The following is a 27195-nucleotide window of genomic DNA, read 5'->3' as shown; positions in this document are numbered from 1 at the left end:
ATACGAGGAAAAAAGTTTTTAAAAGCTAGGTTTGTGATAAAATTATCCTTCATGATTGTAAAAAAGTATACACTCAAAGTATCAGTAACTAGGGTAAAAAGACATGTGGTTTAAGTTACTCAGTCTCTGGTACTGGCAAATCCATTTTTTAATATTTTAATTCTAACATGGTTCAGTGGATTTTTCTTCAGCTTGCAAGAGTTAAAGTTGATCACACACGACTGTTCTGATTCTTAGTCCGTATTTGGGGACGTACAGGCTACAGCTGATTCCTTCTTCCTATTACTACCCTTGTAAATTACTACATGAAGTTTTTTAACTGAACTGATTTATAGCATATAAATTATTTATTTCTAAGTTCTGTTTTAAAAAAAAAATGACTCCATTCTACTGTAGAAGACTTTCCAGGCAGGCATAAAAACCAGTTTCTAAAAATAGGACTGTGAACTGAAGACTTGGAGAGAATATAAAGCTGCAGGTCCTAAATTACTGATCTTCTGTTTATCAGTGCCAAAGTCATGGTTCTGGTTTCAGTTTCTAAAAACAGAGGTTTGCTTTTAGGTTTTTTTTTTTTTTTTAAATCCTTCAAACTTCTCATGTCAGTTAAGAATGTAATTACTAGGAAGGAGACTTACCTTCAAAGGAAACCATAATGCCATGTGGGCCTATTTAAAGAAAACAAAAACCTAAGCCAGAGTCCTTCCTTCAAGAGTGCTGAATGATCTCTTGTCAAGTACTGGGGCTATAATAGCCATTGAACCATTAGCCAAACAAATCAAAATTTAGTTTAAGAGAGACTATCATCAGTAACATAGTTTACAGTAGGACCCTCCAGATTAACTAATGCAATAACAATACTAACACAGTACTGCTTCTGTCTTTGGTTTATGTGATGTGTTTACTTCAAAAGTAAAAGCAAAATCCCTCTCATAACTCCTTATAGCATTTCTGTGGGGGAGAGAGGAGCAGGTCATGCTACCTCCAATCCAACAGGGGGTGATAAGCATAGATGCCTGCAGGAAGTGGTGGCCAGCAGCCTTTGCACAATGAAGACAGTCCCTGTTCCCACAGCTGCTGCTGCACCTAGTACTCTAGCACTCAGGTGTGAAGAGATCACTTTTGTCTTAATAAAAAAAAAAAAATCTTTCTTAAAACACTATCATAAGGTTCTAAAAGAACATCTATATAATATTAAAGACATAATACATGTGCCAGGAGGTCCCATCAATCAAAACATGATAAACATCCAGTAGACATTTTTAGACACAGCTTTAATCTAAATAAAGTAACATCCCTTAGGATATGGTTAAAATGTAAGAAAACCTTGGATCCCTTAAAAACTCCTCTAAAACTCCTTCATTAGGTTATTTGCATGATGATTGACTGTTAATCACTAGGAGAGGCAAAGTCTGAGGGCATGAAAAGATCTTAGAAGACATGAAAACAAGAAATGAATGGCTGTCAAGATGAATGCTTGGGGACTAAGACACATGTAGCCAATTGCTAATTCTCCATGTTGCTCGTCACGTGGTGGAATGAGGGGGAACCCTAATATGCATGTAAGGAACACGGCTGTGCTTTGGTCGAGGATAGCCCAAGGTAAACATCCAAAGTGACTCAGCAACTTTAGAGCACAGGCCATAAAACTCCACTTGTTATCATGGCCATGTAGCCATAACATGGCTTTAATAGATGGACAGTGGGGAGCCAGGACACGGCTCAGCTCACGCATACCCAGGAAGAGAAAGAGTTAGGCTGCTGACCCTGGAGAGCCGACCATGCAGTTGTGTGTGGGAGCCACCGGACTAAGCAGCTGAGACAGGGCGAACAGTGTGAGAGAGCTAGTGTAAGTAAGCTGCTGCTGAAGACAGCTGCTGAATAAAACTACCTTTCACCTGCCTACGGACCCCCAGGTGTTCTTTCGGCTATCGGCTCATCCACCCTCTCCCTTCAGACCTCAGCATGAGCTGGAACCTGACCCCAAGCATAACATTCGGCATAGTCATGGACCTACAATGCACATCTCACAGCGCCATCTAACTGCCTTGAAATCATGTTTACATGACAAAACTTGCTATCTACTTAATGAAAGCTTTCTATCAAAACACAACATTACACCAAGCAGCAAGCAACTTTATATGTGTATGTAAAATGAAAATCAAATTAAACGTAAGATCTGGGGAGTGTTTCTCATGAAAGTCCTGGCTTCCTTTCAGTCTTGAGGGGCATCACATTGGGCAGACTAAAGCCTCACCTCCCAATTAGCCTCACAGAGGCTGCCTAGGGGAGCAGATACCTTCAAATAAAATGAAAATAGCTTTTCCACTTATTTCTGTAGTTTAACTTAATGAAAATCTAGGATTTAAGTTACTCCAAGTTTTATTAGTTCTAAAATTTGCACTCCCAAAATAGGTTATAGTTTTAATTATGCATATGCCACTTTCCTTCAACCAAGTATTATTATATAAAATTAAAATGATGCAAAAAACACAGCAGTTTAAGGATCACATTCTCAAAGGCATAAAGGAAGAGAATAATGCAGCATTTAAAATCCCAGGACTGACAACTTAATTCTTATCTCAGTATAAAAATCTTTCCAATGACTACGATCAAGATGATTTTATTGTACTCATATTTAGTACCAAAATGGAAGGAAAGGGAAGGGAGAAGGGAGAAAGGGAGAAGAGAGGAAGAAAGGAAAAAAAAAATCCTTGTTTACAAAAGCCTCATCCTGCCAGAAAGAAAGTTATTTCTATTATTGCTTCAGGATACCAGACTGGCTACCTACACAGTTAGAGAAATCCATTTACATATTTCCTTGAAGGTTTTCATTCAGCTGAACATTTATCTCTTTGAAGCAACTAGAAGCATTTGAAAAATTGCTGCTCCATTATCCCATCTGATCAAAGAGCACACTCACTCTTTTCTCTGTCCCAGCCACATCCAAGAGGACGTACCTGTGCAGAAACTCACAGGTGGAAGCCGTGATTTCCATATTATCAATGTGCATGAAAAGGGAGAAACAGAATGCTTACACTAACAATCAGAACTGTGCCCCAGTCTGCTTCGTATTTTATTGGATGCAGTACCCAGCTGTGTCTGAAAACATGCCTTTCCGCTAGGAGATGACGAAAGATTTAAAAATTTTGGGACAGTATCAAACAACTGCTTAACTACAGAATGTGGGAATCGTGGTTACAAATAGTGGCAAAAAGATATCTCTACCCTATTCTTGTTCGTGATGCCAAATTAAAAACAAAAGGAAACAAGAAACATAAAAAGAAATCCCTATCTTTCATGCAAGTACGAAAAAACAAACTAAAATCCCAAATCACCAACTATAAAAAGAGGCCTTGAAAATCAGCCCTGGGTAAACTAAGAGCACCCATGCTTCTGCAAACCTGGGCCAAGCACACAAAGGGCAAGGCTGTCCTGGAACTGGGGATGGTAAATCACAGTCCCCTTGCTCAGAATGCAGGCAATGAGGGTGCATGACAGACACCTGGAGTGTGTCTGCTCCCTGCCTGGCACCACAGCCAGATAAGAGGCCAGGTTAGAGGAAGAAGAGTGACCTGCTGGGACCCAAGGATGGAAGGTAACTAGCTATGGAGCTGTGGGTCTCGGTGGGTCAAAGACAGGCCTAACTGCCAAACACAAGAAAAACCCTGCAAGAACAGTGCACCATGGAGGTTCTCTTCAGGGACTAGGATGGCTCAAGGAGAACACACTGCCAGGCAAACTCTGAGCTTCTCACTACCACAGTTCCCTGCTGGAAGCCCCTAGCACCTTCTCTCTCCTACACACACTTTCTTCTAAAAATGGCCAGTCCAGGAAAAATAGGGGTTCATTAAAACACAAGTAATAAAAAATAAGTAATAATCACAAAGAAACTGGCATAGAGCTATACAAAAATACTACCTGGAAAAAAGGGGAAACCAAAAATACTACAAGAAAAAAATATATAAACGAAAGTCAAAGAACAAACAGCAGAAAATTATAGCATCCGGCAACAAAAAACTATGAAATTCTTCATGAAATTAAAGAAATTCATGCAAACATCCCATCTCTGAAATGAAAACTCAGAGAAGATCTCTGAGAGCTGAGGGAGAGAGCTCAGAGAAGCAATACAAGAGAAAAATTTATAAACTTGTTACAGATTCAAGTCATGATAAAAGCAACAATAAAAAGGAAAGACTGAAAATACAATCAGGAAACAGGCAGACAAGCCTAAGAAAATTACGTAAGAACAAAGACTTGAAAATACTACAAAGAATATGTAAGAGCCCACATATATAAAATTGGCACCCCTCAAGATGAGAACAGAGCAAATACAACCAAATAACACTTCAAAGAGAACTGAAGAAAATTTTCCTGAAATCATGGTAATCCTTACTCTGCATACTGAAAGAACATATGTCCAACCAAAAAAAAAAAATTGATAAAAAATAATAACGTCAAGACATACGCAGATCACTGGAAATTTAGACAAATAAGAACAATGAGTGCCTACGTTCAAACTTCCTGATACCTCCTAAAAGCCATGCAGATGAACAAGGAGAGCAAGTAAAAGCACCTGTAACATATGCCTACAGCACAACCCAGAGACAGGGGAGACTGCAACATGTAAGCCAGGCAATAAAGAACCAACACCTGGAAGAGATCTTGGCCACAGACTAGAATGGTGCAGGAAGCCCCAGCAGGAGCTGCAGAGACAAACGGGGAGGCCAGAGGAGTCTATTTGGTGTAGGAACCCAGATAACACCAATGAGGCCTCATCACCCTCCTTCAGGAGAAGGCCCCACACCAAGTGGGAACTTCCAGAAACAAGTCTGAGACCTGATGGGTCAGAGCTCTGACAGCAGGAAGGGCTGAAGGGAAGGGCTGGAAAGTACACAGAACAAGAGGCAAGCGGACTGGAAAGCACTGCTTCTGGGAAATGCAGAGGGAAGTGTCTGGAAAAGTAATGGACTTTGGGAGTAGCAGCCTATGGGGAAGGAAAGGAAGTTAAAAAGTGATTAAGAGTCCTACTGAATCAAGATCCCACATTCCATAAGATCTCCTGCTAATGGCTGATAGAGGAATATCCTCAATATTTAAATGTTAATGAGAAAAATTTTTTTAATCAAGAAGAAAAAAGCAAGCACAAATAAGACAAGGGAAAAATACCATTAAAACAGGAGTTTAAAAGATGCTGAGAGAAATCTGTACAAACCAATTCACACAAATTTGAAAGCCTATGTGATAAAATGGAAACTTTTCTAGGAAAATATAATTTACCTAAACTAACTCCAGTAGTGATAGAAAGTCTAAACAAACCAATTTCCATAGAAGACTTAGAGAAAACTGTTCAAAAACCTAATCCACAAACATCAGAGCCAGATGGTTTCATACAGAAATTCTAACATACCTTTAAAACAGGTTAGATTGTGACTACATATAGTTATAGAACAAAAAAGAAAAATGAAAATCTTAAACTTCATCCAGAACTTGCATTAATATTAAAATTAGCATGGCCTTACAAGCTATTTTATGTAAATTGTAAAATAAAGCAAATTAGTAATTATGCTGATGTTATTAAGAATCAATATTTTCAATATAAGTAAAAAGATACAAATATAAACCAAAGAAATTAAGTGATAGCCTATAATGTTAAATTTGAATTGACTATATCAATATAAATTCATGATTTTCAAAAATATATTTCCTAGTCTTCTCCACTGAAATGGGAAAAAAGATGGCATAGCCTATATAAAAGATATTTTAAGCACACAAAAAAACACTTTCAACATAAAATATAACATCAACTACCATAACCTAACACAAAATATGTAATTTGTTTAAGTTTACTCAGTAAATATTTTACTTAGCATAAATTTACATAGTAAAAAAAAAAATCCTCAGATTAGAGTGCAAAGCAAAATCTGACTACATCCTGATATAAGAGATCCATGTAAAATGATACTGAGAGGGGCTGAAAGTAATAGGCTGGGCAAAAACATTCTAACAGATGCAAACTGAAATAAGGCAAGAACCACAAGACAAGGCTGAATTCAGCAACAATAAAACATTAAGGAAGATGAAGAATAATATTTCATAATGATAAAAGGTGCAATCAACAATAAAAATCTATCCAAAATCTTTTTGCAGCCAAAACATAGCTACAAAATTCATAAAACAAAGGTAAAAGAAAATACAAAGAGCAAATTGGCAGGAACATAATGAAATTCCCATAGTTGTTATAGAGATCTAGGGCTATGATGGCTCAAGAAAGCAAAGTACAAGGGATACAAAAACTACATGAAAAAATTAATAATGTATACGTAATATAAATTGTTGAATACAACAAAAAAGAAATCTAAATACTCATGTCATATGAATACTGATGCAAAAATAATAAAATATTAAATGGAAGTCAGCAGGAAAACACATAATATAAGCAAGTATGGTTCACCATGGGAATAAATGAATGAGTTAATATTAGGAATTCTATTAACATCAGCTGCCATATTGATAATGTCAGGGGTAAAAAAAATAGTCTTCACAGATGTCATTAATATATAAAATATAAATTAAAATACAAAATATTCTTAATAAAGTAGAAGGAATTAATGTTTTCCAAACACAACAAAAATTACCTAGTCAAAAGCCAACATCCTGCTGAATGCTCAATATAACACGCATTCCCTTTATAAACTGAAGCAATCGGCTGGGCACAGTGGCTCACGCCTCTAATCCCAGCACTTTGGGAGGCCAAGGTGGGTGGAACACCTGAGGTCAGGAGTTCAAGACCACCCTGGGCAACACGGTGAAACCTAAGACAGCAGAATTGCTTGAACCTGGGAGGCAGAGGTTGCAGTGAGCCAAGATCGTGCCACTGCACTCCAGCCTGGGTGACAGAGCGAGACTCTGGCTCAAATAAATAAATAAATACATAAATAAATTGAAGCAATCACTATGGAAGGCAATTTGGCAGTATCTACTCTAAAAGATGCATATACCTTTGATCTAACAATTTCACTTCTGGGAATTTTCCTACTTTATTTTTAATGAAAACATTGAAGGAAAACAATTAGATGTTCATCAATATAACATCTATATGATGGAATACTAGGTGGCCAAGAAAAGGAATGAGTTAGCCTAATTTGGTATTCTACAATAATGATCAAAATATATTGTTAAATAAAAAAGCAAGTCCAAAATGGTATGCACAATACACTCCCCATCTCTCTGAACATGTCTTCTCTTGAACAGAATTTCTTTAAGGGTATATAATAGGGAGGGAACAAAGGGATTTGGAACATGGGACAGGAAAGAGACAACTTATCATTGTCTAAATTTTTGAACTATTTGAATTTTCATCATATACATGTATTATTTTTTAAATTGACAGAAACTAATAGAAAATAAATGCAAAAATTGTAAGATGCTTGGGAGAAGTATTTTCCTGCTATATGTTATATAAATTGAAAGGAATCATGCATATGTCCACAGTACAGATGATAAACCCTGTTTTCATCAGAACTCTGAATAGAGTTCAGAATAGGCTAGAATAAATACTACATCTTACTTTAAAAAAGACTTTCTATAAAAAAATGTAAAAATTATAATTTATCCTAAGAAAATACTCTAAAACGCAAGAAGGTCGAGAAAGATTACAATTTGAAAAAGCTCTGTCAAAAGTAAGGCACAATTCTGAACACAAAAGAGGAAGTTAGAAGTTAGAGAGTTAAGAAGTTAGAAAGGCAAATAAAATCTCAGAAGGCCTTCTATTCCCTATCATGTCTAAGGAAATCAGGAAGTCCAGAAAAGATACAGCATCACCTATGAAGAATTCTTGCCAAAAATTTTCAGGTTTTCAGGAAAAACAGAGGATAGGGGAACAATGAGAAAATCTAAGAGACAAATGGCATGGTCTCTTCAGCAAGTCGATGTTATGAGGGAAAAAATGGAAAAGAGAAACTATTCTATATTAAAAGAGACAGACATAACCAAACAACATGGGTTAACTTAGACTGGATCTTAGTGTGAGCAAACAAGATCTAAAATATATTTGGTGACAACTGGGAAATGTGAATATGAACTGGTTCTTGGGCATCTGTCTGCCTGTGAGAGATAGGACTAGCTGGATTTACTAGGCTGACTAAGAATTCCTAAGCCTAGCTGTGGAGGTGACTGCAACCACCTTTAAACACAGGGCTTGTAACTCAGCTCACACTCGACCCATCAGGTAGTAAAGAGGGCTCACTAAAATACCAATTAGGCTAAAAGCAGGAGGTAAACCAAGGTAATAGATTCAATGCCATCCCCATTAAGCTACCAATGACTTTCTTCACAGAATTGGAAAAAACTACTTTAAAGTTCATATGGAACCAAAAAAGAGCCCACATTGCCAAGACAATCCTAAGCCAAAAGAACAAAGCTGGAGGCATCATGCTACCTGACTTCAAACTATACTACAAGGCTACAGTAACCAAAACAGCATGGTACTGGTACCAAAACAGAGATATAGACCAATGGAACAGAACCGAGCCCTCAGAAATAATACCACACGTCTACAACCATCTGATCTTTGACAAACCTGACAAAAACAAGAAATGGGGAAAGGAGTCCCTATTTAATAAATAGTACTGGGAAAACTGGCTAGCCATAAGTAGAAAGCTGAAACTGGATCCCTTCCTTACACCTTATACAAAAATTACTTCAAGATGGATTAGAGACTTAAATGTTGGACCTAAAACCATAAAAACCCTAGAAGAAAACCTAGGCAATACCATTCAGGACACAGGCATGGGCAGGGACTTCATGTCTAAAACCCCAAAAGCAATGGCAACAAAAGCCAAAATTGACAAATGGGATCTAATTAAACTAAAGAGCTTCTGCACAGCAAAAGAAACTACCATCAGAGTGAACAGGCAACCTACAGAATGGGAGAAAATGTTTGCCATCTACTCATCTGACAAAGGGCTAATATCCAGAACCTACAAAGAACTCAAACAAATTTACAAGGAAAAAACAACTCCATCAAAAAGTGGGCAAAGGATACGAACAGACACTTCTCAAAAGAAGACACATGAAACCAACCAACAGACACATGAAAAAATGCTCATCATCACTAGCCATCAGAGAAATGCAAATCAAAACCACAATGAGATACCATCACACACCAGTTAGAAAGGCGATTGTTAAAAAGTCAGGAAACAACAGGTGCTGGAGAGGATGTGGAGAAATAGGAACACTTCTACACTGTTGGTGGGACTGTAAACCAGTTCAACCATTGTGGAAGAGAGTGTGGCAATTCCTCAAGGATGTAGAACTAGAAATACCATTTGACCCAGCCATCCCATTACTGGGTATATACCCAAAGGATTATAAATCATGCTGCTATAAAGACACATGCACACGTATGTTTATTACGGCACTGTTCACAATAGCAAAGACTTGGAACCAACCCAAATGTCCATCAATGATAGACTGGATTAAGAAAATATGGCACATATACACTATGGAATACTAGGCAGCCATAAAAAAGGATGAGTTCATGTCCTTTGTAGGGACATGGATGAAGCTGGAAACCATCTTTCTCAGCAAACTATCACAAGAACAGAAAACCAAACACCGCATGTTCTCACTCATAGGTAGGAATTGAATAATGAGAACACTTGGACACAGGAAGGAGAACATCACACACCGGGGCCTGTTGTGGGGTGAGGGAAGCGGGGAGGGATAGCATTAGGAGATATACCTAATGTAAATGACGAGTTAATGGGTGCAGCGCACCAACATGGCACGTATCTAACAAACCTGCACGTTGTGCACATGTACTAGAACATAAAGTACAATTAAAAAAAAAAGAAAAGAAATAGTAAAATCATCTATCGCCTGAGAGCACAGGGGGAGGGACAATGATAGGGATACAAACCCAGGCATTCGAGCAGGGAGCGGCAACCCACTTTGGGTCCCCTCCCGTCCTATAGGAGCTCTGTTTTCACTCTATTAAATCTGGCAACTGCACACTCCTCTGGTCGTGTTTGTTCTGGCTCGAGCTGAGCTTTTGCTCACGGTCCACCACTGCTGTTCGCCGCAGTCGCAGACCCGCCATTGACTTCCACCCCTCCAGATCCCACAGGGCGTCTGCCACGCTTTTGATCCAGCGAGGTACCCACTGCTGCTCCCGATTGGGCTAGAAGCTCGTCATTGTTCCTGCGCAGCTGAGTGCCCAGGTTCATCCTAATGGAGCTAAACACTAGTTGCTGGGTTCCACAGTTCTCTTCTGTGACTCACAGCTTATAATATAACATTCATCGCATGGCCCAAGGTTCCATTCCTTGGAATCTGTGAAGCCGAGAACCCCAGGTCAAAGAACAAAAGGCTTGCCCCCATCTTGGGAGCCGCCCGCCCCCACCTTGGGAGCTCTAAGAACAAAGACCCACCAGTAACACCTGGATGAAGATTGGAAGGTGGTATTACACTATTAAACGTAAACCATGTGGTCCCAGCTACTCAGGAGGCTAAGGCAGGAGATTACTTGAGCCCAGGAGGTGGAGGCCGCAGTGAGCCATGTTCACACCACTGCACTCCATTCTGAGTAACAGAGCAAGACTGTCTCAAAAAAACAAACAAACAAAACAACAACAACAACAAAAAAAAAAAACAGACTAGGGGACAGAGAAGCTTACATGTTTAAAGTGTATCTTAGGCAGCAAAAATGTTCTGAAGCTTTGCCACTATCTGGGTTTGAAGCAAACTTGGAATTATGCATTATAATAAACTCTTTCATTCTGCAAACTAGTATCCTCATTAAAATGAAATCACACAAAACCAAAAAGTTGCAAAATTCTAATTTGCATACCCGGTGAGAACAGAGGAAATGGAAAGAGTGCTCCAGTGTCTTCCCTTTTATATTCCTCCACAGATTTTCATGTACAATATTAGGGCATAAAGTAAACTTTGCTCATTTTAATTGAGTAATATGTGTATGTGTTCACACTGGATTTTAAGCTAACTGTATGCTATGAGACCTTGATAAATAAGTAGTCAACAACACAAAACAAACATATTCATTTAAAGATGCAATATACTGAGGTTCCAAGGGGAAAAGATACGTTCATAAAAATACAAGTCATTGTAAGTTTGTGTAAATTCTTCTGTAAGAGGGAAAAAGGCATCTATAATTTGCTATTTATGTCTATTAAGAAAAAAGCTCGTTGACATAATGACTTACACAATGATTTTCCTGGATACAGCTTTGCCTGGGGGTAGCCAGGGATCATTTTTTCATCTTTAGCTCTAAGATTTTCAAGTTCATGTTTGATAATGAATTGACATTCCGCCATTGTCAGGAAATCATCATTGTTATCTAAAATAAGACAGAAATTACCAGATTTTAGTAGTAATCAAAATAAAAATATTCCAATTATCTGAGATTATAGAAACAATGGTGTAAACAAGAAGCAATTAACATAAGTAATCAAAGTATGAAGCTGGTAAATTAAATAGAACATAAAGCTCCTTAGATATTTTACAAGAATAAAAAAATTATGTTATGCCTTCACATAATACAATTCTACAATAACCATTTTAATACTTATAGTAGAAACATTCAAAAAGCATATAATTGATCTCATTTAGTACCAATGAGCAGAAAGCAGTATTTTCTTAAATTATAATAATATATTAAACTTATTAACATATTATTGTGTTAAACCAGGGATGGAATTGAAGAAGTTTGCCTATATGGCAAATTATCCTCCTTCAAACTCTCAAGCCCATTCCATTCCCTTCTGGAGTCAAACATCCCTTCCATTAATGAGAGAGAAGAAAGTCTTGTAAGAAAATGTTGTTGCTATTTGACAGGTGAATCCTCTTAAATAAGGTAAATTTCATCTTGAACATTTATTCACTCAGGTATAAAAATCCGGAGTAAGTGAATCCAAAGAAGTCTAATCACATCTTCTAACTCTGAAAGCCCTGGCAGGGATCAGTTTGATTCTGAAGCTAAGCTCCCATCCTGTTATCATATCCACCCTGGCTTTCCCAGTTCTTTCCTGAAAATATTCTCTACTAGAACCTGTTTTGGGGCCAGTATAGAACCAATGACCCTATCACATTCAGCAGGAGCCAGAAAATTCAGGAAATGAGGTTTCTAAGGTACTGAACTACTACTGTGTTTCTCATTACTACAATTTTTTTCTAATAAATATTCACATGTGGTTATTTGTAGAAAATCTCTACTTATGCAACTTTCTATAGTTAATTTCTTTTTACATGATTGTTTTCTTGTAGAGTTAGAAAATATAATACTTTTCTTGGAGTATTTTGTTAACTTAGAATTGATTGGTGACAATCATTCTGCATTCAAAAAAAAGGATTTTTCTGTATCAAGCTACTGAATACTCATAAGAATTAGAATAGAATAATATAAATAAGTTACATGTGTTCTTCTAATTTGTGTTCATCCAGGGGAGGCAAAGGATGGCAACAGGCCAAATGTAGCCTGCCACATGGTCTTATAAATAAAGTTTTATTGAACACAGCCTCGCCCATTCATTTACTTATGGTCTATGGCTGCTTTTTTGCTCTACCAATGGCAGTGTTGAGTAATTGCAGCAGAGACCACACGGACTGCAAAACCTAAAATATTCACTATTTGATCCTTTACTGAAAAAATATTCACTATTTGATCTATTCATCATAAACTTCTTTTTGATAAATGGATTCTAACAGAGACGAACTAAGGGCTTACCATCGAAACCTTTGAAGTTCTGTCTGGTTCTGTATGTGAAGGCTCTCATGGTGTTATCATTGCACTCTTTTACCAATCCCACTGCTTCTGCTCCCAGTAACATTCTAATCTTGGAGGCACCAACAAGATATAAGTTCTGATTTTCTAGTGTTTCTTGTTCATATTTATTTAACAATGGTCTAAACAACAACTGGGCACCTTCAAAAACAAAAGATAAGTACAATCTTAGACAAACATAAACGTTTCAAAAATAAAAACTTTCTCAATAAATATAATGTTTCTAGTCTGGTAGAAGAAAAAGAAATTATATTAACAATTTAAATCCATCTTCCAAGTAAATAACATAAGTACATTAGGGATGGCAGTTCTTTATAGTTTTTCAATAAATGCAAAAACTGAAAAATGTAGCACTAAGTGGCCTGCCACTTATTCAAATGTGAAGCAGATGAGACAAGAATTCAATATTTATGAGCTCTAGGTATAAAAGTGCACTAAATAAAAATATAGAACAAAGATTGCAGTTTAATATAAACACAATAGACCAAAATTTAAGAAAATTAATTTGGAACAAAATGTTTCAGTAAAAAGAAAAACCAAAAATGTAATACAATTACACTGGACTATAACAGATTTTGTGACTGTTAAATACTAAATAATAAAAAGCAATATAACTTTTCAGTGATTTTTCCCATCAATTTCTATGTTCTATTTGGTTTAATATTTTTCTGAAATAAGTTACCAAAACATAAAGAGATGCTATGATTTGATCATATACATGTAATTATTATTTAAAAGATTATAAAGAAAAGAGATTATTTCCACCTACATCAATTTTTGTTTGTTTTTGAGACATGGTCTCACTCTATTGCCCAGGCTGGAGTGCGGTGGCATGATCTTGGCTCACTGCAACCTCCACCTGCCAGGCTCAGGAGATTCTCCCACCTTTGCCTCTCGAGTAGGTGGGACTACAGGTGTGTGCCACCACGCCAAGCTATTTTTTTGTATTTTTTGTAGAGGCAGGGTTTCACCATGTTGCCCAGGCTGGTCTTGAACTCCTGAGCTCAAGAGATCCACCCACTTCGGCCTCCCAAGTGCTGGGATTATAGGCATAAGCCACAGCGCCCGGCTTTAAACTTTTAAAGGTACATTTATTTCTTTAGTATTTACCCTCTAGGGATGATTGACAGGAATGATGAAAATATTAATCGGATGATAACAGGATCATGAGCAGAATTTGTACTTCATTTATCAAATGGTTTAATATATTAAGATGAATGCATTATGACACTATTATCTAGGTAATATACAGTAAAGCTATTAAAGACTTTAGTAAAAGGTATATTCAATTTACAGAAAATACCAATGGCTCTTAAATATAAGATCCTTAACCTCACTCATATTAAGACAAATGTAAAAACTATACCAATATGCTGTTTCTCACCTCTCACACTGCAAAGATGGAAAGTTTGATAACAGGTTGGTGAGCGTGGTAGCTGTGAAGGTACCCCACTCCACCAGCTCTCCCTTCAAGACAATCTGCTTTGAAGAACAGGGTTGACTGCCAGGCTCCTGTTGCCACACCTTAAGATGCTTCTCCCAGCTGCCTCCAGCCATCAGCGGGGCACAGAGGGGATACTGGAACAAGGCCATTTCTGCACAACATAAGTTTCCTTTAAAGGGCAACTTTAAGCCTGGCTGTTACTTTCTCAGAACTGGGCTGTGGTCTGAGGCTCTTCCGACTCAATTCTCCTTCCTTTCTTCTCTCCTTTAACAACTGTCAAACTGACAAAGTCTGAAGGCTCTCTAGACCCACTCTTGCTCCCTCCTCCTTCTTTCCACAAATATTTCTCTCAATGAACTTCTTGTTCATCAAATCCCATCTCTTGTTTGGAAGACCCAAATAGACACAGTGAGTTTTTGGGGAAAGGCATCCCAGCCATTTTTAGTGGGACAGCAACTGGTATAACCTTTTTTTATTAGTTAGTTAATTAATTTATTTTGAGACAGTGTCTCGCTCTGTCACCCAGGCTAGAGTGCAATGGTGCGATATTGGCTCACTGCAACCTCCACCTCCAGGTTCAAGTGCTTCTCCTGCTTCAGTCCCCAAATAACTGGGAACGCCCAGCTAATTTTTGTAACTTTAGTAGAGATGGAGTTTCACTGTGTTAGCCAGGCTGGTCTTGAACTCCTGACCTCAAGTGATCCTCCTGCCGTGGCCTCCCAAAGTGCTGGGAGTACAGGCATAAGCCACTATGCCTGGCCTGGTATAACCTTTATGAAGAACCACTTGTCAACATTTTGCTTTGAAAAAGAGCATTTTTCTCAGATGTTTGGTGATCTTTCATTACATGTTCATGTTTAAGAAGAGGTTCTGTGAGGCTAAACGGAATTTCTGAGGGCTTGTATAGAGCTCATCAAGGATGGCCTTTAATGTAAGGTCTTCCTCCCCTCCATTAACCTTTCCCTTTCAAATTGTTCAGGTGATTCCTTTGTTAGTTGTTTTCACGTCATCAAATAACATGCTTATGGAGCTATTTCTTGATTTTTCAGTTTTAACCATTGAAGATGAGGATTTTTAGCTCACTTTCCTTCTTCACCATTTCCATTCATCATTCCCATTACCTATTCTCACAATATGGTTAAATCATCCTTTGGTTACATCAAGTCAGTATGTGATTATGACTACATGTTATATACAGTATGCTATGATTTTCCTTTCTCATACTTTCCATTTTCCCAAAAGTTGCTGTCTTGTTTTATCATTTGCTTAGTTTATTATGTACCTATCAGTAAGCCAATCCCCCAAGTTCTCTGCCAACTGTCTCTCTCCTTGATCCACTCACACGAAAGATAACCTATCAACATCATCTTCATGGAGAACTCTTTCTTCACTCTGCCCTCACACCTCACTTTTCTTTGTTCTCTTTCTAGAACTCCTTTTATTCAGACGTGTACCTCATGAACTAGTCCTTTAATTTTCTTATTATTTGTTCTCATATTTTCCAATTCTTTACCTTTTTGCTCTTCTTTTTTGGAGGCTTTTCTCAACATGATCTTCTAGTAATTTTACTGAGTTTTTACATTTTAACTTCGTATTTTCACTTTATAAGAGCTGCTTTTTTCCTAAATGATTTTTATAATATCCTATTCTTGATTTATAGATGTTACATCTTTTCACAACTCTGAGTGCTGAGATTTTTATTATTTTTTTGTTTTCTTCTTCTGAATAGTCTGTTGCTTTTATCTGTTTAGTTTTAGATTTCTCTTTCATGTTAGGAATTGTTCTCAGATGTTTGGTGATCTTTTATTACATGTTCACATTTAAGAAAGGGGCTGTATGAGGCTAAACGGAAGTTCTGAGGGCTTAGATGGAGCTCATCAAGGATGGCCTTTAATGTAAGGTAGTCTGGTCAAATAATTTTCCGTTAGCAACCCCCTGATTTCTGCACCTTTAGTTATTTTGTCTTAAGCTGGTCAGATTCTCCAAAGAAAGATTGTCCAATCTGCGTCCTACGAGGTGTGACTCTCACTGCTAATACTTTGGAAACTAAATTAGGTATGTGAGTGGTGGAGTGGGGGAAAGGGGAATGGTATTCAGTATCTTATTTTCAGTTCAGAATCTGTGCCTTCAATTGTGTATAGACTCCTATGCCAAAAACCATGCATCTGACCATCTCCAGAGAATAAACCTCAAGTCTTCTGCTGGGGTTGTAGAATATGGAAGGGATTTGAGGATCTATTTATTTTTATTTTAACTGACACATAATAATTGTATATATTCATGGAGTACATAGTAGTATTTCAATACATATAATGTAGAGTGCTCAGATTAGGGTTGTTAGCATACCCATCATCTCAAACATTTATTATTTCTTTGTGTTGGGAACATTCAATATCCTCCTTCTAGCTATTTGAAACTCTGTATTATTTCTTAAATGGATCTCAGCCAGTTACCTTTTCTTCTTGGTCCTACTTTTATCCCCACCTCCATAGGTCCAGTGTCCCTAATTCCTGAGTCATTGTGGGTATTGTGCAGAGTAAACCAAATTGCATCTCAACTTCCTTCCCTGTCAGCTTAACTTTTGGCTTTCTCAAATCTGACAAGTCAATAACTATTCAGCCACCTGTTTCCTAGCTTCCAATTTTTGCTGCTCTTATATCTTTTCTTTTTTTTTTTTTTTTTTTTGGTCCATGTGACTTTGGTCTTTTATATATTTTTTATTATTATTGTCAATGTAATAGCAGGTTGGAAGAGAATAAAAGCAAACATGAGTATAAATCCACTCCCTTCACCTGGAAGATGCTGAACACTTTTTTGGGAAGATTTTTTATGATCGCCCAAAAAGTGTGGAAAGATTCCCATCCCTTCCCTGTGTGTCCCTGGAGGCACACAATCGGCAAAAAGACGGCGGGGAATACACTGGAATCTTTCACACTGAAACACTATATAATTCTTAAATCACAAAAATTTTAAACAACAGACTTAAGATCAGTGAAATGCTCACATTTCTGCAAGCAAATACTCTTGTTTTTAAGTTTCCTTCTGGTTCAACTATTTGAAAAAAATTTTAATTCCACTTTGATTCCAATTTTATTCTTAAGAAATAACTTCAGTTTATAGTAACAGTTTTGTGGGTTTTTTTGTTTTTTTTTAAGAGTCTTAGTCCAGTGTTCAGAGACTCTGTGCAGACTAAGGTGTTGTTTTGTATAGTTTACAAAATATTTGCTCATGTAAAACACTAAAACACCCGCTGCTTTCTCACCCAGACTGGGAACCCATGTCACCTTTCAAGAGAAGGCTAAACCTTGGCATCTGAAGTCATTCCTTGCCACTGCAGAAAGTACTGCCACAGTGTCATCTAGCCCTTCCCTTTACTTTTACAGTAAATATACACATGATTCATTTGTTCATCCCATGCACTGCTTTGTGACAGCTCTTCCAAGTACTTTTCTTTATTTTAAATTTCTTTCTACCCTGATGGTAACATCTTTGCAGGCAGAGACTATATTTCTCTCTCCCTTAGTACCATAACTGGCACACAAAGAGCATACAATAGATACTTGTCCATTCATTTGACAGATATTTTTTAAGCACCTACTATGCACCAAACACTGTAGCAGGCATACTATTTAGAGCTGTGAAGAAAACCACGCATGCTGCTTTCAGTTTCACGGGAACTTAAAGTCTCCTGTTGATTTAGGACCTCCTTTCAAGTCCCAGACATAATAAAAGGCAAAAAATTTAACATTAGTAAATAAAATATATCAATGAAAATTATAAAACACATTTGCAAATACATTTTTAGTGACTGAGCATACAGTGTGGGAGGCCAGACTAAGTCTGAGTAATGACTATTTTACTCACCTCCATCTTCTTTTTTAGCTATAATTCTGTTTTTCAGCCATTCTTTGGTTTCTTCTTTGACATCCTGAGCAAGTTCTATGACCACCAAAGGCGTGAAAGAACTCTCAGAAGTATTCAAAGCTGATAAGGTCACTTTCATCTTTGACAAATCTGCTGAAAATTAAAATAAAGAGTGAAAACGGGTTGTTATTATGGCAAAGAGAAATATGCTATAGACTTCCATTTTCTCTCAATTATACCTAATTCTGGCTTCCAAGATCAAAGCAAATTTCTCATGATTCAGATGGGTTATATGACAGACTCAACCAATGGTTCAAAGTACATGTGTGAGCCAAGCTTTGGAAAGAACACCATCCTTTTCTATAAGCAGCTCAGAATGTAGCAGAATAGACATTTGTGTAAATGAAGGATAACGATGTAAAATGTGCTGTCACACAATAAGAAAGTATTTTCAAAGAATGTGGCATCTGAACAGGATTCAGAGGAATGAATAGGAGTTTGCCAGATACACAATGAGAGGTATCCTAAGTAGACAAAATTTTATTTCCCTAGAAAATTATGATGAAAAAACAGCCAAGAGGCTCAGAGAAATACAAATGGTTAGGTATGGTTGGAACATTAACTTTGTGTAGGAGGAAAGAAAGGTGGCAATCAGCTGGTATCCAACTAGGGTCCCAGATTACAAAGGAAATGGGCTTTGTCTAACATACAATGGGAGTCACCAATTCATTATGAGCAGGGAACTGATGTAGTCAGTAGGGAGCTATTACAGATCACAAAGGGTCAGCCTAGAGTGTGGGAGGCCAGTTAGGGGGCCATTAAAGTAGTCTAGAAAAAGCTGATACTGGTCTGAACAATGACAATGAAGAGGAAAGGATAGCTGGGGGTTAAATCTATAGAAGCAGACAACTGGGCTGAATATAACTACTAAAAAAAGAAAAAGAAAAAGAAAAATGCTAGTGGGTAATGAGTAGTCAGGGTGTAATTATATGGAACTCTCTACAGTACCCATCTCAGCTAGGCAGAACCACTACTATACATTTCCTCCAAAACTATACATCCTCAAAGTGACACATTAACTATGAACACAAGCCAAGACTTCCACTTCCAGGACAGTAGATTAAAGGGTTCAAACTCTTCTGCTGAAGACAACTAGACAACATACACCCACAGTCACATACATAAATATGTGCATATATATGTGACACCACAAGTGGAAAATTCCACACATAAGTACTTAACACAAAGTTGATCTCACGCACAAAATTATTTAAAATACTATATAACATTACTTTTAGGCTATGTGTGTAAAGTGCATTTGAAACATAAATTTCAAGTTTAGCCTTGGGTCCCATTCCCAAGAGATCTCATTATATAAATGCAAATATTCCAAAATCTGAAAAAACCCAAAATCTGAAACACTATTGGTCCCAGCATTTTGGATAAGGAATACGTGACCTGTATTTTTAAAAATCTGTGAATAACAAAAAGCCAACTAAGCTGGGCATGGTGGCTTACACCTGTAATCCCAGCTATTTTGGAGACAGGCTGGAGGATCACTTGAGCCCAGGAGTTCAAGACCAGCCTGGGCAACATAACAAGACCCTGTCTCTAAAAAAAAAAAAAAAAAACAAGGCAGTGGGAAATAATGGAGTCCAGAAGACAGCTAAGCACTTGCAACCAGTTTCTCTGGAGTCTCTGCTGAGAGGGTAAGAAGCTAAGCAGGGCTTCTGTTGGCCATGGGAGGCTTGGGGACAAAACGTGTAATTAGTAGAGAGCCGATCAAGGAAGTCAGTCAGATAAAATCCCCACTTTGAACTGGGACCTGAAAAGGCTACATTCTAAAGAGAATAGTGAACGAGAATTAGATAACCCTGATAGGAACTAAATTCTAGGTTTGTATTATTAATCAAGAGAAAAGTTAGTACATACGAAACAAAAAATAGTAACAAACAATAGAAACAAACACATAATAGATCCAAATAATGTAGTTGAAAGGACTTTAAAATAATGATCATCTATTCAAAGAACTAAAAGACAAGATTGATAATTTTGGCAAAGAACTGAAAACTATTTTTAATGGAAATTCTAGAATTTAAAAATGTGAGTCAAAATTGAGAACCCAAGGAAGGCTTTATAGAAAATTGGACAAACCTAAAGATAAAAACCAATGAATAATAACACAGGCACAAAGAAAATATCTAGAATTAAGCCCTGAGGACAAAAAAAAAAAGAAAATACAGTAAAAAGAGTAAGAGACAAGGAACTAAAAGGGGGAGGTATTAGAATACAAACAATATCTGAAGAGAGACTGACCAAGAATTTCCCAAAGCTGACAAACTATATACCAAGGCACAGATTTAAGAATCTCTATATACCTCCATCAAGATAAATTTTAAAAAGCGTAGTAAATATCAGAAAAGCCAAGAGAGAGAAAATCTTAAAGCAGAAAAATAAAGACAAAATACCTTGAAGACCAATAATTAGACTGAAAGAGTATCTTCAGTGTACCAAGAGAATATTATGGCTACTCCAAAATTATATACTTAGCCAAAATATGCCTCAAGAATAAAAGAGAAATAAAGCTATTTTCAAACATACAAAAATTGAGAGGATTCATCAGCATATTTCCACCAAAGAAAATGAAATGGTATTTGTTTTGTGGTTTTGTTTTGTTTTGTTTTTGAGACAGGGTCTCACTCTTTTGCCCAGGCTGGAGTCCAGTAGCATGTGCCACCACGCCCAGCTAATTTTTGTATTTTTTTTTGAGACAGGGTCTTGCTCTGTCACCCAGGCTAGTCTGGAGTGCAGTGGTGTGATTGTGGCTCACTGCAGCCTCAAACTCTGGGGCCCAAGCAATCCTCCCACTTGAACCTTTCAAGTAGCTGGGACCACAGTTGCGTGCCATGACACCCAGCTAATTTTTTTATTTTTGTAGAGATGGGATTTCCCTGTGTTGTCCAGGCTGGTCTCAAACTACTAAGCTCAAGCAATCCTCCCTCCTCAGCTTCCCAAAGTGCTGGGATTGCAGGTGTGAGCCAGTGTGCCCAGCCAAGAGTGTTAAGACAGAAAGAAATGATTGCAAACGATCTGGCATCTAGAACATAGCAATATCATATTTAGTGAACAGACAGCATTTGTAATATAGGAACTCCCCTACTGCCTTTTAACTTTAATTTCTTCTTTACTAAATTTCTCTTTTGTTGAATTTCTCACTACATATAAGACACTTTCTAGGTACCTACATACAAAATTCTACGTAATCTTCCTAAAGCCCTATAATTTATACTTTAAAAACCAAGAGGAAAATTGAATGAAGAAGTTACTTTGTTAAGCTCATAGTAAGCAAGAAGTTAGTTTCCCATGATATACAGCTTAAAATTAGAGAAAATAGAGTCATTAGAGATATCCAAATTCTATGTTTTTTCCTACTAAATGAAATCTTAATTTTGAATTGTCTACCATACAACTCTGTTGAAGATGAGCTGAACAGTTCAAGATAAAATGACAAAGTGAAACCATATTACAGAATCTTCTGACCTAAAGTAAAATTAAATATATAAAACAAGTAACACAGTGCCCAAATATTAATAACAAAAAATAGTCAGCAGCCAAAGAGTAAACCTCAAGCCAAAATCATGACCAACTGAAGACAATACCAACAATGAACTGATAACAAAGGATCCTTCTGACAATTTGGAGAATTCCAACCATTTACGGTCATGCATCACTTAATGACAAAGACAGTTCTGAGAAATGGGTAGTTTCACTGTTGTGGAAACATCATAGAGTGTACTCATACAAACCTAGATGGCATAACCTATGACATACCCAGGCTATACAGTATAGCTTATTGGTCCAAGGCTACAAACCTATACAGCATGTTACTGCACTGAATCCTGTAGGCAACTGTAACACAATAATATGTATTTGTGTATCTAAACACAGAAAAAGTACAGTGAAAATACAGTATAAAAACTTAAAAATGAATACACCTGTATAGAATATTTACCATGAATGAAGCTTGCGGGACTGGAAGTTGCTCTGGGTGAGTCAGTGAGTGAGTGGTGAGTGAATGTGAAGGCCTAGCACATTATTGTACACTACTGTAGCCTTTATAAACACTGTACATTTAGGCAATACTAAATATATTTTTTAAAGTTTTTTTCAATAATAAATTAACCTTAGCTAACTGTAACTTTATAAATTTTTTGATTTTTTGACTTTTGTAATAACACTTGGGTAAGACACAAACACATGTACAGCTGTACAAAAATATTTTATGTATATCTTTATTCTAGAAGCTGTTTTCTATTTAAATTTTTTAAATTTTTAAACATTTTTGTTAAAAAACTAAGACACAAATACATTAACCTAGGTCTACACAGGGTCAGGATCGTCAATATCACTGTCTTCCACCTCCACATCTTGTCTCACAGAAAGGTCTTCAGAAGCAGTAACACACATGGAGCTGTCATCTCCTATAACAATGCCTTCTTCTGGAATACCTCCTGAAAGACCTGCCTGAGGCTGTTTTACAGTTAACTTTTTTTAATATAAGGAGGCGTACACTCTAAAATAATGATTAAGAGTATAGTATAGTATAGTATAGTATAGTATAGTATAGTATAGTAAATACATAAACCAGTAAAAATGGGTTCATTATCATTGTCAGGTATTAGGTACTGTACATTACTGTATGTGCTACTTTTATGCAACTGGCAGCACAGTAGGTTTGTTTACATCCGCATCACCACAAACACATGACTAATGTGTTATACTACGATGTCACCAGATGACACAAATTTCTCAGCTCTGTTATAATCTTATGGGACCATGATATATGCAGTCTGTTGTTGACCGAAATGTCATTATCCAACACATGACTGTACATGCAAGTGTCTGCAAATTAATCTTTATAACACTGTCAGGCACAGAAAAACAGCTAGACATTTTAGTAGATTGCTGAATTAGATTTCAATAAACTCTAGAAGTATACCAATTTTATTTTATGAATACTAAATACGAGTAATCCTCAATAACTTATTTAATGGCCAATTAATAAGTAGTCCTTACCAATCTGTAAAAATGAAAGCCTATGAAATTGTATCCTATTGACTGAAATGAACCCCAAAAGAACCTGCATTTTTAGGATAACTTCAGGAGAATATCAAGAGAATCTTCAAGACCTTATTTAGAGTTTCTTGTCTAGTTCTCTACCCAATCCTTTTTCCTTCGTTCCTGTGGCAGAGATTTGAGCTATCCTCTGAAATCCACTCTCCCTTTCCTTGTCTAAGTACACGGCTAGGCTACATTTTCCACACAGTTGGAGTTAGGTGAGCATGGGACTAAATTCTAGACAATAGTATGTGAGCAGAAGTACTCACAACTCCAGACGAAGACTTTTAAGGGAGTGGTTCTATCTCTCCACAATGTTTTCTTTCCCTTTCCATGGGCCCTTGGGATACTGGGGAGATACAACACAGGAAAGTATGGCTTCCTAAATCAGAAGGAAGTTAAGCCACCCACCAATCCAGAATACCTGCCTTGAACAGTTACATGAGTGAGAAATCTATTATGTTTGAGCATATTACATGTGTCAGGATTTAAACAACACAGCAGTCTAGCTTACTCTGATTAATAGCATACAATCCCTCTGTCTTGTTTTGTTCTAGTGGTTTGGACTTTGGTTAATTATGTCTATTAGAATTGGTTAAGAGCTTAATCTCTGGAGACAGACAAACATAAATTCAAATTCAATTCATGACCTCTCAGTTATGTGACCTTAGGCAATTTATTTATCCTCTTCTGTAAAGTGGGATTAATAAAAGTACATGCGGCCGGGCGCGGTGGCTCAAGCCTGTAATCCCAGCACTTTGGGAGGCCGAGACAGGCAGATCACAAGGTCAGGAGATCGAGACCATCCCGGCTAACACGGTGAAACCCCGTCTCTACTAAAAAATACAAAAAAAACTAGCCGGGCGAGGTGGCGGGCATCTGTAGTCCCAGCTACTCGGGAGGCTGAGGCAGGAGAATGGCATAAACCCGGGAGGCGGAGCTTGCAGTGAGCCGAGATCCGACCACTGCACTCCAGCCTGAGTGACAGAGCGAGACTCCGTCTCAAAAAAAATAAGATAAAATAAAAAATAAAAGTACATGCCACACTGAATGGTGTGACAATAAATGAGAGACATGTACAGCACAGTGCTTGCCACATCATAGGCATGCAACAAATGGTAACCTTTTTATTATTGGCTACTAGTATAAATAGAATATTAAAACTCTGCAATTAAACTTTCTTCAGAGAAATTCTAGTCAACTCTGATCAAGTTTCCAGCTCTAACCAGCAAGAACAAATACGGTAAGTCTGGCAGTAAGTAGCCATAGGGTAGAGGTAGTCTATCTAGTGTGTCAAAGATACTCTTGTTGGAATAGCCCAAACTTGCTGTTAAAAAATAATAACAACACTTTTAGATGCACAAAAAACAAAACGCTTCCATTTAAATTCAAAGTTATCATAGACTCTTTCCTTGGTTTCCAGAATGCTTTAACATCTTGATTCTCTCCCTTCCTCTAGAATCTCCTTTTCCTTCTGGCTTCTCCCAACACTATCTGCAAAAATATGCCCAAATCATTTCTCCTTTGAGTGCAGTGGAACAAAGAAAATTAAATATTTTATATATATATATATATATGCCCAAGAAACAATCCCAAGACTTTTGCCTTCTTTCTATATTATTTCTCCCTCTAAACCCTCTTTCTTTCTCTTAAATTCAAACTCTAACCTCTGTGTTGCTGTCTTTGTAATCTGTCGCTAGTTTCGTCTTCTAAGTTGAGCTCCCTCAGGAGTTTCCAACACTGTTATCGCACTAACACTTGTCTCAATAAAACCAAAACTAATCATAAACTTCTCCCCAGCCTCAGCTTCCTTCCCAGTTTCCCTAACTTTCTCAGGGACACCACCTTCAGCTCTGTAACGAAGCTTGTAAAATAGTGGAGCCAACCTGGAGACATACAAATGGAGTCAGTCAGTTAAGGCTTAAAGGCCTTGCTCTAAAATGTTTTCCAGGTGACCCTATCTAACCCAGTGATTCTCAACCAGGGCAATTTTCAGACGTTAGACATACTTATTCTAACTGTGCACTTCATACAAGCTTTAATGACTCCAAAGTACAAAGGTAAATCAAACTCAAGGGAACAATCACAAAGGAAGTGGCCAACACTGTATAACATTTTTCCTTTCTTCAGTAGAAACCATAATCTTGCGGCAATCTGATTAAACAGATTCAGGATATCTTGCTTGAACCATTCAACTTTTTTTTCCTCTAACAGAGCTTAGGTATTGTCAGGGGCAAAAAAGGTCTTTTAAGTGAATGTTGGATTAAAATTATACTCCAGGCTAGGGGTGGTGGCTCACGCCTATAATCCCAACACTTTGGGAGGCAGAGGTGGGTGGATCACCTGAGGTCAGGAGTCTGAGACCAGTCTGGCCAACACGGTGGAATCCCGTCTCTACTAAAAATATAAAAATTAGCCAGGCATGGTGGCGAACGCCTGTAATCCCAGCTACTCAGGAGGCTGAAGCAAGAGAATTGCTTGAACCTGGGAGGCAGAGGTTGCAGTGAGCCAAGGTCGTACCACTGTACTCCAGCCTGGGTGACAAAGACTCTGTCTGAAAAAACAACAACAACAAAAAAATCAAATTATACTCCAAATGTATCAGGAATGCTATTGAAAAATACCAGCCAAATCAATATTCAACATGCTAGATTCAACGAAGGAAATCAGTTCAAGACAAAATCTAGTGGTCACCTAAAATAGCTAATAATGCAGTCAGAACACTTAATGCATAAAAATTCTGGACCAGACAATGAGGGACGCATGTTCTACAAAAGGGAACAATGTGTAAAATCAATGAAGCAAGAATAAAGACAGCATGGGAAAAGAACAATAAGAAGACTGGCCTGACCAGAACAGAGGGCTACGTTTTATTAGATGCAGCCATTTAAGGATAACAAATGCTATAGTTTACATCTGATCCAGTGGCCAGTACATTCTTGTAGGTTTCTGAGCAGAGGATTTTCTGTCAGAGTAATACGAATCTCAGTAAGTAAATCTGTTGGCTGAGAATACGGGTATTCTTTGTGGTATTCTTTTAACTCTCCTGGCTGAAATTTTTCATAATAAAAAGCTGGTGGGGAAGAATATTAACCTACCAGTAGAATACAGAAGCTGAGTTCATCACCTTCAAAATGGAAATACCAAATATAATAAACACTTATCATGTGCTTACTATGAGCCAAGCCATGAGAGTCTAAAGGTACAAAGGTAAATAAAGTCTACATCTTGCTTTTGAGGAGCCCTTAGTCTAGTAGCAGAAGCAAGCACACATCAAATTATTCTAACACATGGGCTAAGTACAGTAGCAGGAACCCAAAACGTAGGGGTGGCCTCAGGAGAGGGCACTGTCTGGGAAGGGATGATGGAGCCAGACAGCATTCAACTTACGCTAAATACACAGATAACCCCAAGGTTTCCAGCCTTGGATATGGCAAGAATAACTATGTGTGAAAAAACAGCAAAGTTGGAAAGAATGGCTAGTTTAAGGGAACAATAAAGTGTTTAGCAGACTATGTGGGGACATGCATTAAAGGTCAACGTTTTGAACATTTATGCATTGTTCAATGTGAGTAATAAAAGGACAACCTTATTCATAATAACCAGATCATGAAACAATTTTGCTGAAACACTAAAAGCAGGTTTCCATTCTAAACATGTATATGACCACTATCTACAAACTCATATATTATTTGCTCACTGATTATTCTCATTTGAGATACTTTATGCCTTTCATTATACAAGGCGCAACCTTAACAATATTTGCAATATGACAGACAAATTTCACTATCCCTGATATACAAAGAGTTCTTACAAATCAACAACAGAAAATACAAAAACACAAAAATATAACTCATAAAAGAAATATGCCAAGACACATTTGAAAAGATGTCCAGAGTCACCAATTTAAAAAATGCAAAGTAACAATAAGATACTTTTCCCTTTTCAAATCAGCTGAAGCTAAAAGATG

At 37.3% G+C, this 27195-nt stretch overlaps 1 protein-coding gene across 6 annotated transcripts in view; it reads right to left on the bottom strand.

Annotated features, from left to right (window-relative positions):
- ANO10 (anoctamin 10) overlaps positions 1-27195 on the bottom strand; it is a 246921-nt gene that overhangs the window by 212639 nt on the left and 7087 nt on the right. For 5 of the 6 annotated variants that reach the window (XM_031663429.1, XM_031663430.1, XM_031663432.1 and 2 more), the window contains exons 2-4: positions 18108-18260; positions 12743-12940; positions 11222-11356 (exon numbers count right to left, since the gene is read on the bottom strand). In XM_031663429.1, coding sequence (XP_031519289.1) covers positions 11222-11356; positions 12743-12940; positions 18108-18246 — 472 coding nt within the window. In that variant the 5' untranslated portion in view covers positions 18247-18260. The remainder of the gene's footprint in view (positions 1-11221; positions 11357-12742; positions 12941-18107; positions 18261-27195) is intronic. The other variant, XM_003894584.5, reaches the window with a different exon arrangement.

The sequence above is a fragment of the Papio anubis genome, chromosome 2 (assembly GCF_008728515.1).
Source record: "Papio anubis isolate 15944 chromosome 2, Panubis1.0, whole genome shotgun sequence".
In the NCBI taxonomy this organism is placed as follows: Eukaryota; Metazoa; Chordata; class Mammalia; order Primates; family Cercopithecidae; genus Papio; species Papio anubis.
Note: the sequence above shows the minus strand (reverse complement) of the source record. Positions and strands in the feature narration are given on the sequence as shown.